The sequence below is a fragment of the Arachis ipaensis genome, chromosome B05 (assembly GCF_000816755.2).
Source record: "Arachis ipaensis cultivar K30076 chromosome B05, Araip1.1, whole genome shotgun sequence".
Taxonomy (NCBI): domain Eukaryota; kingdom Viridiplantae; phylum Streptophyta; class Magnoliopsida; order Fabales; family Fabaceae; genus Arachis; species Arachis ipaensis.
In genome coordinates, this window is record NC_029789.2 from 134476067 (window position 1) to 134488883 (window position 12817).

Consider the following 12817-nt stretch of genomic DNA (forward strand, 5'->3'; position numbering starts at 1 on the left):
ACCAATTAATATATAAATTTGATATAACAAATATAATAAAATCGATTATTCGTTCCTAACTAATTTGTAAAAGTGACACAAATTTGTATAACAAACATAATAAATTTGTCTTCTTTTTTTTCTTGGTTAGGGTTATGTATAATGGACTAACCCAAAACTAGATAACCAAGCCCAATCCATTGGATGAACTCTTCCATATGCTCATTTGTTGCTAGGGGTGTCCGCGGATCGGATCGGATCGGATCGGATATGGCTAAAATTTCGATCCGATCCGCACTAAAATCATCGGATCGGATCGGATCCAATATCCCATTTCCTGATGGGAGGTATGGAGAGATAAAAGACGTATTTTTGGATGGTGCAAAAGGAGAAGGGGAGAAGGACATGGAGTATTTCTTTCACACTTGGTTCTCTCTCATTCACCAGCTTCATCCCGCCGCCATTATATTTTCTGATGCTGGTCTTGACACTAGGTGGGTTGGGAATGAACTTGGTCTTGGTGCCTCTACTTGTTGGTCTATTTACAACTCCACTCTCACTCCAATTGGTGGCATTTACAATGATCCTCAGTGGGTTACTTAAATTCCTACGCTTTAAGCTCTATGCTTTGTTATGCCTTGTCTCAGATTGTTCAATGTTTTCTTTGTTTCTAACAGATATGCGGCCGAGGGAGATCCGGCTGGTCATGAGTGGGTACCTGCCCTCTGTGATGTCTCAATCAGACCTGGTTGGTTTTTGGCATCCTTTAGAACTTCCAAAGTCTGCAATCAATCTGCTTGAAATATACTATTAAGTCGGTTGGTCGAAATTGTCACTTGCTACTCAATGTGCCTCCAAACTTGTTGGGTCTCATTTCACCCGAGGATATCCAAGTTCTTCAAGAGTTCACTGAACTCAGAAGATCCATATTCTCCAACAATTTCGCTATAAATGCGCTTCTTCAAGCCAGCAGCACGCGAGGAGAAGGAGGAGGAGGAGGAGGAACTTGTGATTCACAGTTTAGTAGTGGAGGTATATATTTACTTAACTAGTGTATCACAACTACAGTTTTCACTTTTCAGGTGCATATCTTCCCCATTTATGTATGTTTAATTATGAAATGTTATAATAACTACTAGGAAATACTTTTACACCCAACACTGCAAACATAAGTGGCAGAGGCTTCTTAGGTGCTCCAAGAAGCCCCTTCTCTACCCAGCGGAGTCAACAATGTTCCCGAATTCAACTTCTAAGCAGCCATCCTTTGGCTTCAATGACTTGAGCTCCACTCCAATGTTTCAGACTACACCAGATGTTCAATCTCCGTAAGTCCTTGGTTGCATTATGTTAATTAATTCAGAACTAGTTACGACAATTTAACTAATTTTTATTTTCACTGTTCACCCAAAATTAGCTCAACTTTTTCCGTGTATTATTGCCTGGCCATATACAATAGTGCATAGATAATCCCCTTTTAACTGTTCTATTATGGACCTTTTGATGAAAAGAGGCACAACTTTAAAATTTGTGTTGGAAGTTACAGAACTTATTATCTCATGGATCAAATGTATTTTGTTTAGTCATCTAGTTATAGTTTATAAAGTAGAAAGCCTCCAATTTACATCAGTATTGAACTTGTGTGGAAACGTCAAATTTTGCTTAATGCAGAAGCTTTTTGAGGTTATCTTTGTGGAATTTCAAAATGTAAATGGCTTCACATGTAAGTTACAAATTACATGGCATGTATTCTTGTTTTCTATTTCTGCAGAAGCATGTCCCAAGGAGAGAATGTTTCCACAGATCTCAGTATTTGGTTAAAAGAGAAATGGAATCCTGGAGAGGTAATCATCATCTTACACTGTGTTCTAGCTGTTAATGTTGGTAAAAAAATGGTCTTCTATTTTAATTTATTTTTATTCAAATCTCAGATTCCCGAAGAAGCTCCTCCAGATTCAGTTGTTCGGTAGAAATTCACAAACATAGCGCTCTGTACTATGTTAACAAGATTCAACAGTGATGTTAGTTGTATTTTTATTATGTTTGATTATGTCAGATCAATAGCATATCAAAAATTGCTCTGGCTTTAGGATAGTTGATTTATATCAATTGATTTTGCAAAGAGCCGAGTGAATATTCAAAGGCCTTTAATGTAATTCATAACTGTTAAAATATTCTGATCTCATTTTGAGCCAGAATCATAAAATATATAGTTCTTACATTGGATGCCATATAGATTGAATCTTCTTTTTGTAATTTTCCAAATTTCATATTACAAGAGTAAAGAAAAACATATGTACATGAACCAGAAATGACTATGCTGAGAATGGAAGACTTAATTGAAGCCTAAGTAATTCCATTGAAAGCATGCCTATTTTTACAACTAGAGTATGTACATAACTTTGAAATATGCTAAACAAAAGGAAATTACATATATCTAAATCAAAGAATACTTTTTTCTTCTTCTTCTTCTTCATAATCAAATGCAAAGTGCAATCTGATTAGACACTAGAAATGTGATCAGTGCCAATATCTGATCCAATAGTAGATCTATGAAATGTGAAAGATTCAGCCAATTTCACTGCATCTGAGACTCTAACCTTGTTCCTTGTTGACCTACAACAGTGGCTGCAACCTTAGCTGCTATTGAACCTATGCTTTTCAAATCAGATATGCCTCTTAGAACACCATAAAGTATGCCGCATGCATATGCATCTCCAGCACCACAAGTATCTACCGGAACACATGGAAACGGGAGAATGTATACGGCTTCACCCTTTAGACCGATGTAGGAGCCTCTATGACCGTCAGTTACTGATACTAGCGGAACAAAGTGGCTCAGATACCTTGTAACCGAAGGAGAGCTTTCCTTTGCGTCGAAATTGCAGAGCGCTCTGGCCTCATCACTGTTTGCGAAGATTAAATCTGCATGATTCCCAATAATTTCCCTGATGAAAGAAGAAATTGCAGCATGGAAAGGAATGAACTCTGGGTCTGCATAAATCTATGGAGAATAATGTCAAGTAATAATAATCTTACCAGAAATCATCATAGTGTCTCTCAATGCAGGAGACATCTGAGGCTGTTACTGCAACGAAGGCACCGTTACTGCGAGCTTTCTGACATGCTTCTGTTATTGCTCTAATAGTATCGGGTAGTTCAAATAGATACCCTTCAACAACAAGTATGTTGGTCTTGGTAACCGCATTAGCCAAGATTTTGTCATAGTTAACAGTTGATGATGTACCCTGCCCCCAGATTACAAATATTAGCATCTTCACCATTGATATTGTGACAGAAAATAAACAAGTTGGAAGAGAAAACTAGTAGAAAGCCAAGATAACCATTTTTCACTCCTAGATTGATGCTTAAAAGTAGAAATAAATAATAGTGCATGAAAGAATAACTCCCAAGTCTTTTTTTTCTTCAATGTACAAAATGAAATACAAAGTGAACAATTCAACTCCAAAACAAAACTCAAGAAACTTTGGGCAACTCGCATAGCTCAACTATTCAACATGCCATTTAGATGTCTCAATGTTCTTCTCATTGTATGGATATACATAAAAACAAAGAGGATCAAAACTATACAAACCAATCCACATATACTTAGAAACAGGTTATCAGTTAACAAAGAATCTACAAACTTCTTTTTTTGTCCGTCCGACACAACCAACTTTAGCTTCAAATTAATTGAGTTGGCTGCAAAAAGCTTACCAAGCCAATTGCAAGGAAAAACAAAGAGACTTTTCCAAGAATGATTTATACAACTGAAGTCTACATCAAAGAAATGAAGCACAAGGAAGATTAGATATATAACTGAAATTTTTCCCCGAAAAAGACAAACTGATTGGTTGATAGCTGCATTCAGAATTATAACCATATATTCACATAAAAACAGAAAACAAAGAAAAATCCATGGAAGAAGATGAAAATGCTAGGTTGAACCTATAAAATAAAAAATCCTGATTGTTCTGAAACACCACAATAATACAAGGAAACGGAAAGTACCTTTTAGAAAGCTGATGCCAAAATTAGCGACTTTACTGCAAGAAATGTCAAGACTCTCCAAACACGCCAACTCTGGAAGAAAATTGAATAAAATACATTATTTTGTTAATCATTGAACCATGTGTTGACTAAGACAACAATTTTACCATCGCAAGTTTTCATCTTCCACTCAATGAACAATTTATTAAATCAACCACAGCAAAACACAATATAACAATCAAAAGGTAGAGAGCAACACCAAAACAATAATTTAGTAAATTAACAAGTTAATAAGATCAATTAAAACTGAAAATCAAAGTAACAAGAACAATTAACATTTTAAACTACAGAAAACTAACAACAAAATAAGAACAAGAAAACATACTAACCATGAAAACAACAATAAAAAAAATAATAACTGAATAATTAATACAAGAACAAGAAGAAGGAAAAAAATCACCCTAGGATGGAGCAGTTCTGAAATTCAAACAGTACAGGAAAAGGGAGGAGCTTTAAATCGCGATGGAGATGGCTAAATGGAGGCAGACAATGGCGGAACGGTGGCTGAAAGGCCGCGAAACAGAGGCTGAACAGAGGCTCGAACACGTGGCGTAGAGGACTGAACAGAGGGCTAAGCAGCTCGAACAAGGGTTGGCCAAAAAGGGCAGAACAAGGGTTGGCCAAAAAACAGACGCAGAAGCTTGGCCAAAAAGGAGGCAGATGCGCAGCGAACAAGGGCGACGTTGCGCCGAAGCTGTAGCAGCGGTGGTGGCTGGACGTTGAGGAATGGCGACGAGAGATGGCTGCTTCAGTGCTTCCTCCAAGCTGCATCCGAGTTCTCTTCTGTCTTCTCTACGTTCTTCAGTGTGTTCGTTCAGAGGCCAGAGAGAGGGAAGTGAGGGAGTGAGGAGGAGCTCAATGAGAGGAAGGAGGAGAGTGGCTGAGTGAGACTGTGTGAGAGAGGAGAGGGCAAGAGAGTGCTGCGCATTTTCCGTATTGGTTAAGGGTTAGGGTTCCTCTAACCAACAGCACCGTTTTGAGCAAATTTTTAGAAAATCGGTCGGGTCCCGGTTCGGTTCGACCGACCGGTTCTTAACCGGTTCAACAGTCTAATGACGGTTTCTGAATCTTTCGGTTTTGATATATGACCAATTCGTTTTTTATACCGGTTCTTAACCGGTTCAACGGTCCAATGACGGTTTCTGAATCTTTCGGTTTTGATATATGACCAATTCGTTTTTTATACCGGTTCACGGTTCGACCGACCGGTTCAGGCCATAAAAGCGAAAAAAATTAAATAAAGGACGATATTTGAAACCTAAAAAAAATGTCATAAAAGTGAAAATGGGGAAAATATCTGAAAAATATGGTCAAGTATGACTCGTTCTATAAATATAACACTCCGTTCAGGCCAAGGATACTTGATTTTGCATTTGTGGATATGCTAGAAACAGGAGAACAAGCTCCTGGCTCGTAAGGAATATCTGTATTTGTGTTTTCCTCTTTCAAATTTTTATCTGCATAAGCTAACCACGTTTTATTTAACACAGTAATGATTGTGGGGGTATGGGTGGCAACCTGGATGACAAACTGCAGGAAGACGTATAGTTATACAATAAATATAATTTTCTTTTGCTAAAAAAATAGTACTTCAATTGCTAATGTGTATGGTTTTGTTGGTAACCTAAAATATTTATATTTTTCAGGTTAATGATGGTACAAGGATGCAACTTGTGTTGGATTTGATTCTAAGGCCCCACAACTTGATGCTACGTAATGTCATTGAATCTGCTACTAGGAATTACAATAAGTATAAACAAAAGGAGTCAAACAAAAATTAAATAATCGTAATTGTCATGTAGTCATGTTTAGATTATATTAACTACTAAGACTTGTTAGTTTCATCTCTTTTACTTAAAAAATTATTATGCACTATATTTTTTATGGACTCTTGTTGAAAATTAATGTTTCTGTCTTTCGTTCGATTATAGTTGAATTTAGGTGAAGCTTAATTTTCACTCTAGTATTTTGATTCTTTGAACCACTTCTGTGTTGTAAGCTTAATTGAAAATTTGATACTAAAATATATTAAGCATTTTAAAATAAAAACAACATGAGAGAATGGTTATAATCTATCTTCTGAAAATCAGTTCGGACCGACCGATTGAACCATGAACCGCTACAAAAAACAACTCGAACAAATGTTAAAACCCCCAATTTAAAAAATCACAATTGAACCGGCAAACCGGCCAAGAACTGGTTGGTCAAACCGAACCATCTCCTGGCCGGATTTTTGGAATAAGGGAAAACGCAAAATTCTAAAAATGGTTCAAACCGACTGGTCGAACCGGTCAAATTGTGAACCGAGGGGAAAAGCGGTTCGAACCAAGATTCTGAAAATCCGTTCGAACCGGTCGGTTGAACCGTGAACCGATATAAAAAACGAATCAGTCATATATCAAAACCGAAAGATTCAGAAACCGTCGTTGGACCGTCGAACCGGTTGAGAACTGGTCGGTCGAACCAAACCGGGACCTGACCGGTTTTCTAAAAATTTGCTCAAAACGGTGCCGTTGGTTAGAGGAACCCTAACCAGTAACCAAAACGCGCAGCACCTCCTTGGCCTCTCCTCTCTCACAGTCTTACTCAGCCACTCTCCTCATTCCTCTCATCGAGCTCCTCCTCACTCCCTCACTTCCCTCTCTCTGGCCTCTGAACGAACACACTGAAGAACACAGAGAAGACAGAAGAGAACTCGGACGCAGCTTGGAGGAAGCACCGAAGCAGCCATCTCTCGTTGCCGTTCCTCAACGTCCAGCCACCGCTGCTGCTACAGCTTCGGCTCGACGTCGCCCTTGTTCGTCGCGCATCCGCCTCCTTTTTGGCCAAGCTTCTGCATTTTTTTTGGCCAACCCTTGTTCTGCCCTTTTTGGCCAACCCTTGTTCGAGCTGCTTAGCCCTCTGTTCAGTCCTCTACGCCGCGTGTTCGAGCCTCTGTTCCGCGGCCTTTCAGCCACCGTTCCGCCATTGTTTGCCTCCATTCAGCCATCTCCGTCGCGATTTAAAGCTCCTCCCTTTCTATTTCTTGTATTTGTAATTTTCTTGTTCTGCTACTAACTGGAAACTATTTAACTGGGTTGATGGATTCTCACGCTCATACATAGCTGCTGCCTCTCCAGAAGTTGTTAATACAAAATACTGACTTCATGTGTTGTTGGGCTTATTGAATGCCTGAAATAATGATTGCTTAACTTAAACTTAGAAGTTCACATTTTGCTTGGGTTAGGAATGGTTCTTATATGTGGTATACCTCACATAAGTAGAAGTTGTTTAGGCTTGAAGGATGGATGAAGCATTGGCCCCTTAACCTTGTATTGAAACATAATATGTCTAGAATCAAAGTGGCATTTCATGCATTTTCTTAGAGTATAGTATTGATCTAAAAGTAATATTAGAGTGCCCACAAGAATCCGAGGAGGGTATTACTCTGCTCATCAGCAGAAAGTTGCTGAAGCTGATGTAATTAGGGTAATTTAGTTTGATGTATGTGATTTGATATTAGTTGTTAATTTTGATGAATTGTTTAATTCTTAATGGATGCAGCACTTTGAGATAGTCAATGGTGTCATTGAAGTTGAAGGAATAGCAGAGGAGAAAACTGCAGGTGCTGAAGAGGATGAAGGTACTAATTACAAGATCATACATTTTCTTTAAATAGCATTTCAATTCATTCATTGATAACATTTTGATTTAGTTTTGTAGAAAAAGGAGTACCTGCTTTTTGGCTCAATGCAATGAAAAACAATGAAGTGTTAGCTGATGAGGTTAGTTGGTTCTATCAATAGTAACTCCTCCCTTTTTTAAATGTATATTTTATGTCTTGCAAGTTAGTTACATGTGCAGTTTTCTGCTGTTCTCCTATTCTTATGTTTAACAAAATGAAAAATTTACAAACTGCATTCTTTTACCTCGACTGAACAAGTAGAAAAATTCTGCTTAGCAAATGCAGCCAAATAGTGGGAATTCTTGCAAGGGTGTTTTAATAGTAATCTAGTTTAAATAGCTTTTGTAATTCCAATTGTTTAATAAGAGTAATTAACTATTGGAATTTCTGTACAAGATCTTGGTTAGCAGCTTGAATCCCAAATAAACTACAGCAACAGATAGATACATCAATCTATGGATCAGAAACTACAGTAACTCATAACATTAAGATGGAATTGAAACCTACAAATTATAATATGGAAGATTACATTTACCTGAAAGAACTATTCTAGAGTGTTGTCAGCTTCACAGGGCAAGACTCCTTTTAGTAGCTTCCATATTAGATAAAAGATCTTTAATGTCTGCCTCCATTCTCCTTTTCATGTTGAAATACTCCAGATGTGCTCGTTCTAATGCTTGAAGTTCTTCGAGTTTCTGCCTATGCATTTCCTCTGTCTCACCCAGTCTCAGCTTCGCAATTCGTTGAGTATACTCTTCATCGATTTTCCCACTCTTTGCAAGGGCAATACGTTTCAACCCTTCAGCTTCTTTTCTTGCATCATCAGCACGTGACTGAAACATTTTAGCCTCTGCTTGTTTGATTTTAACTACACTCTCCAATTCATGAAAACAGAAGTCTTTTGGGACAATACTCATTTGCAGCTCAGGTGCCAGAGTCCTTTTATCATCTTGATCAAAGCTGGTAAGGATGTTTGCTGGCCTTTCTAACACAGGTTTCTTCTCCGAATAAGTAGATTTCAGCCAAGAAACTTCCTGGCTTGGCCCAACTATCCCTTTGATTTCCTTACTTCGTTCCTTCCCATATAAGTTTGTAGCCATTGCTAATTTGGAAGAATCCCCATCTGAAATATGGACAACATGTAGGGTAAAAAGATGCAAACACAATTTAGCTTGAAAGCACTAGGAATTTAAACAGGAAAAAATAAAATCAAACTTAGAAAATAGCACAATCTGAGATCTGAAATAGTATGCTTTATAGGCAATTAGGCATGATACAAATACGAAAAACTGCAGTATTTGATATCTATCATTTGCTAACATAACTACATAAGTGCAAATGCTTTCAATATTGATGCTTTGATTTGAAGATTTCTGCTTTGCTTCAGCATTATTGCTCTTTGCCTACTTGAAGATTGTTGATCTCCTTACTTTATTTATATATAAATAATGTATTTTGATTAGTTTTCTCCCCAGTTTATTGATTTTGATCCCCTTGTCTGTTTTGATTTTGCATCTAGAATCAGGAGTAAATATTTAAACTATTAGTCTCTAAAATTTGAACTATTAACTAATTTTGCAACAGGGTAATGGTCCAAGAGATTGAGATTTTAAAGATTGAAGTGATGCCAGGATGGAGAAAAGGAACAAAGATAAAATTTGAGGGCAAGGGTGATGAGAAACCTGGATACCTTCCTGTTGAGATTTCTCTAGTAGATGCACTCACAGGGTGCTCTTTACCAATTCCTATATTAGGAGGGGAGAAGTTGACTTTGTCATTTGAGAATACTGTTGTATACCCTGGATATGTTAAGGTTATTGAAGGTCAAGGCATGCCAACCCTTAAAAACGATGGGAAAAGAGGTAACCTCCATGTCAAGTTTCTAGTTGACTTCCCCAAAGAATTGAGTGATGAACAACGGCAAGAAGCTTTTAGAATCTTAGAAAATTGTTGTTAATGATGACCATAGTTGTACATTTGTATATTTTATATGCAGATATGAATGCATTTGCTATCAGTTAAAGACACAAATTTTCTGTTAATGATAGATATACAATTCATAACTCAATGTTGGCATTGGATTATTTCTCCATAAGAAATAACTGATAATTACATATATTTGTGTATATAGTACCTATAACTAGTTAACCACTGTTTTATGAATATCTTACTAGACTTCGCTGTAAATTTTATTTTATTCTGCATTCAGCTCCTAAAATAAAAAGTTGGTAAAATAAATAAAAAATCTAATTATTCTTGAATGAAAATGATAATTAATTTTTATTTTATTATTTTAAAATTTTTTCTTATATTAGAGAATCTTTTTCCTCCTACTTAGATTCTCATTGACCTTTACATTTCGGCAGCTAGTATCTCGTTTGGAACTGTACATTCTTTTAGACATCTTTTTACCCCGTCCTTGATCATTAGACCCTCGTCCACGTTTATTACCACTTCGAACAATTTTCTTTGAAGCAGATTTATCTTTAATGAATTCACCATGCCCTAACTCTGCTAGTTCAACCTCTCTATTGCATTTGAAGGACGTATATCTTGAAAGAAGCTTCTGCTAGAAAGAAAGAGCGAGTTAGATGCTTTGAGTTTTCATTATATATCATAAAAGATCTCCTGCCCTCCATCCATATGCTCAAAAGTAAAAAGTTAAACATCAGGATCATATGTTTAAGGAAGATTTAGTATCCGCTATATTTCTTGCATTATAGAAAAATAGATCAACCTTTCAAGACCAAAATAAGGATTTAGTCGAAAAGAAAGAAAGAGAAAAAGGGAATTGGCTTCCATCTCATCGCTGGATCCCCGTTTTTTTGCTTGAAAATTTATGTCACAAGGAAACACCTTTCTTATTAGTGATACTGAAAAATAATTCCTTCTTGAGAAATAACACCAGCTTACATGCGGGTTTAACAAACACGATTCAGAATGTTATACACAAACCATATATCAACAAATGTGTATTCACATTTAAGCTTTGACCGCAGAATCTGAGATGGCTTCTTGACTCGTTTTGCTTAGACAGCTACGAATAACCTGCATTGCGATTCCCAGTGTTTCTTTATCTGTTTAAGCCTCTCTACCCTTTCTGATTGAGCCCTTTCCTCCCAGTATTTCTAGCAGCTGTACAAGTATTTCAAACATTAGCTTATTAATAGAGTTACAAAGGATACACTGTAAGCACTACTCCAAAATTGAAAGTTAAATTCTTTAGAGCTATAGATTCAAAAATTATTAGATACTATTAAGGGTCTGTTTACTTCTTTTCAATGATAGTACTTTTTGTTTCCAGGCTAAAAAGTTTTATTATTTTCATTCTTTTCTAGTTTTCTTCACAAAGTTCTAAAAACAGAAAACAGTATGCAATCATACAGAAAACAGTTTATGAATTTCGAGGTAGTATCTTCTACATTTTGGTGAAAGCTAAAGTTTTTCCTTGGATTTAAAATTCTGACACAATCTCTAACTTGATTAGATCTATTTGCATGGCTGCATCCAAGCAACAGTAATCTACAAATAAATAACTACAGTGGGACTGCAATCTGAATGAAGATGCTCGGTATGTGAATAAAGCACAAAAATTTAGTTCCAATACACCCAACTACTAATAATGAGTTAACTTACCAGGCATATAGAACAAGTCAAGTCGATATCAATTTTGATGGAATCAAGTAGCTCACAAGTGAGTGCTGGTTTTTCATCCTTAAACGTTAGAGAACATCCATCAAAGAAAGCATGTGCCTTCCTAGACTGGACCTTAGTTTCCCTCAGATTGATGTGGAAGGCCATAAGCTCACAAAGCCAAGGACTTTGCAGAATTTCCTTGTGCATACTCTGGACCTGTGACTTGAACATTTGTCCTTGCTTGGAATAATGAACCTGCATGCAGTGACAAATATAATTGAATTAATTAAGTACTAATCATATACATATTAAAGAATTAATTAACACGCCTCATAATAATTTTTCACTTGAATTGTCCAAACATAACAAGCAAAAAGGGACACAAATAATGCAATACCTTATCATATTTCTTCAGTATTTTTCTGTTAAAGGTAGTACTATATGAATGAAGAGCATACTTTATGAGCTAACCCACTGTGAAAGAGTTTTCCGGTGACATGAAGTTTCCAAGGTATCATTCTACCACACCCTTTTGCTTGTAGTACCCCTTCTCTGCCAAGGCCTTGCTCATAATCTTAACAATGATTCCCTCACGCAACCAATAGTCCTTCCTGTTGATTTTCTCCTTTTTCTTCTCCTCTTCCCTTATCAATTCTTCCAAGGTTGACTTTCCTCCACCGCCACTCTCTTTTCTCTTCAAACTATTTTCCGAATTCCTTTCCTTGTATTTATCTTCCTCATCCTCATCAAACACAGCCTTCTTCGATGAATTATCAGAATAATTAACAATGGAGTAATTCATAGTAAAAACAGTAAGATTCACAGATTAATTAACACTTATTCAACAATTATTCAACCCATAACAAGTTCACAAATTAACTAACAACAATTATTCAATAATTATTATAAAAAAATACCTAGAAGCTAGAAGCCCTAGAACAGAGCAGAGCAGATCCTGAGCAAGAGGGGGACAAGGCACGACCGAAGGGATGACAGGTGGAACAGAGATAGCGCCGGTGACGATGGAACAGAGCTGCGCCACGGAAAAAGGAGGCAAGCCCGGCGACAATGGAACCGAGCTGCGCGACGGTGCTTTCAAAGTTGAAACAGTAGCTGCACGTAGGGGTGTGCATGGGCCGGGTGAAACCGGGTTTGATGTGACCCAGACCCGACCCGAAATATATACCGGGCCTATTTGTTAGACCCGAACCCGACCCTAGACCCGATGAAACCTATACACTTTTGGGCCACGATTATACCGGGTAAAAACCGGGTCGTTAACATTATATTACCTTGATACCTTCTTGTAACTTAGCATGTAAAAATATCCAAATTTCCAATACTCCAACCATTATTTGACATGGTAAAATTCACTTAGAAAAATATAATAAGAACTAACTCTTCTCTAAAATTAAAGTATAACCATAATCAATACTAATATTACCTAATAACACCAAATATTTAAATCAATACAAATAACACAAGATTATG

The 12817-nt window shown here is 36.9% G+C and overlaps 1 protein-coding gene, 2 long non-coding RNA genes and 1 pseudogene across 4 annotated transcripts; 2 read left to right on the plus strand and 2 right to left on the minus strand.

The window, feature by feature from the left end:
* Nucleotides 308–2202, plus strand: LOC110262575. Its single transcript, XR_002347361.1, has 5 exons — nucleotides 308–569; nucleotides 657–1011; nucleotides 1119–1304; nucleotides 1748–1820; nucleotides 1908–2202. It is a non-coding gene; the product is annotated as an uncharacterized LOC110262575 (long non-coding RNA).
* LOC107641201 lies at nucleotides 2440–3260 on the minus strand (annotated as a pseudogene).
* LOC110262576 (protein psi1-like) lies at nucleotides 6922–9721 on the plus strand. 2 transcript variants are annotated; one of them, XM_021102885.1, is made up of 6 exons: nucleotides 6922–7059; nucleotides 7570–7648; nucleotides 7729–7790; nucleotides 8350–8437; nucleotides 8585–8653; nucleotides 9275–9721. In XM_021102885.1, exons 4-6 carry the CDS (start codon nucleotides 8364–8366, stop codon nucleotides 9645–9647), a joined length of 516 nt encoding a protein of 171 aa, XP_020958544.1. In that variant the 5' UTR covers nucleotides 6922–7059; nucleotides 7570–7648; nucleotides 7729–7790; nucleotides 8350–8363; the 3' UTR covers nucleotides 9648–9721. The 2 variants fall into 2 exon arrangements, with proteins under 2 accessions (XP_020958544.1, XP_020958545.1); XM_021102886.1 differs by lacking the exons at nucleotides 6922–7059; nucleotides 8350–8437.
* Nucleotides 12020–12444, minus strand: LOC110263032. The gene is made up of 2 exons (XR_002348036.1): nucleotides 12244–12444; nucleotides 12020–12083 (listed from the first exon to the last, which is right to left on the minus strand). It is a non-coding gene; the product is annotated as an uncharacterized LOC110263032 (long non-coding RNA).

What these genes read in the sequence shown, in the direction of transcription:
- LOC110262576 (XM_021102885.1), top strand. Translation starts at nt 8,364, where the DNA reads ATGCTTGAAGTTCTTCGAGTTTCTGCCTATGCATTTCCTCTGTCTCAC. An exon ending in TCAGCTTCGCAATTCGTTGA is followed by an intron (nt 8,438 to 8,584) that starts GTATACTCTTCA and finishes TCATGAAAACAG; the next exon opens with AAGTCTTTTGGGACAATACT. An exon ending in TATCATCTTGATCAAAGCTG is followed by an intron (nt 8,654 to 9,274) that starts GTAAGGATGTTT and finishes ATTTTGCAACAG; the next exon opens with GGTAATGGTCCAAGAGATTG.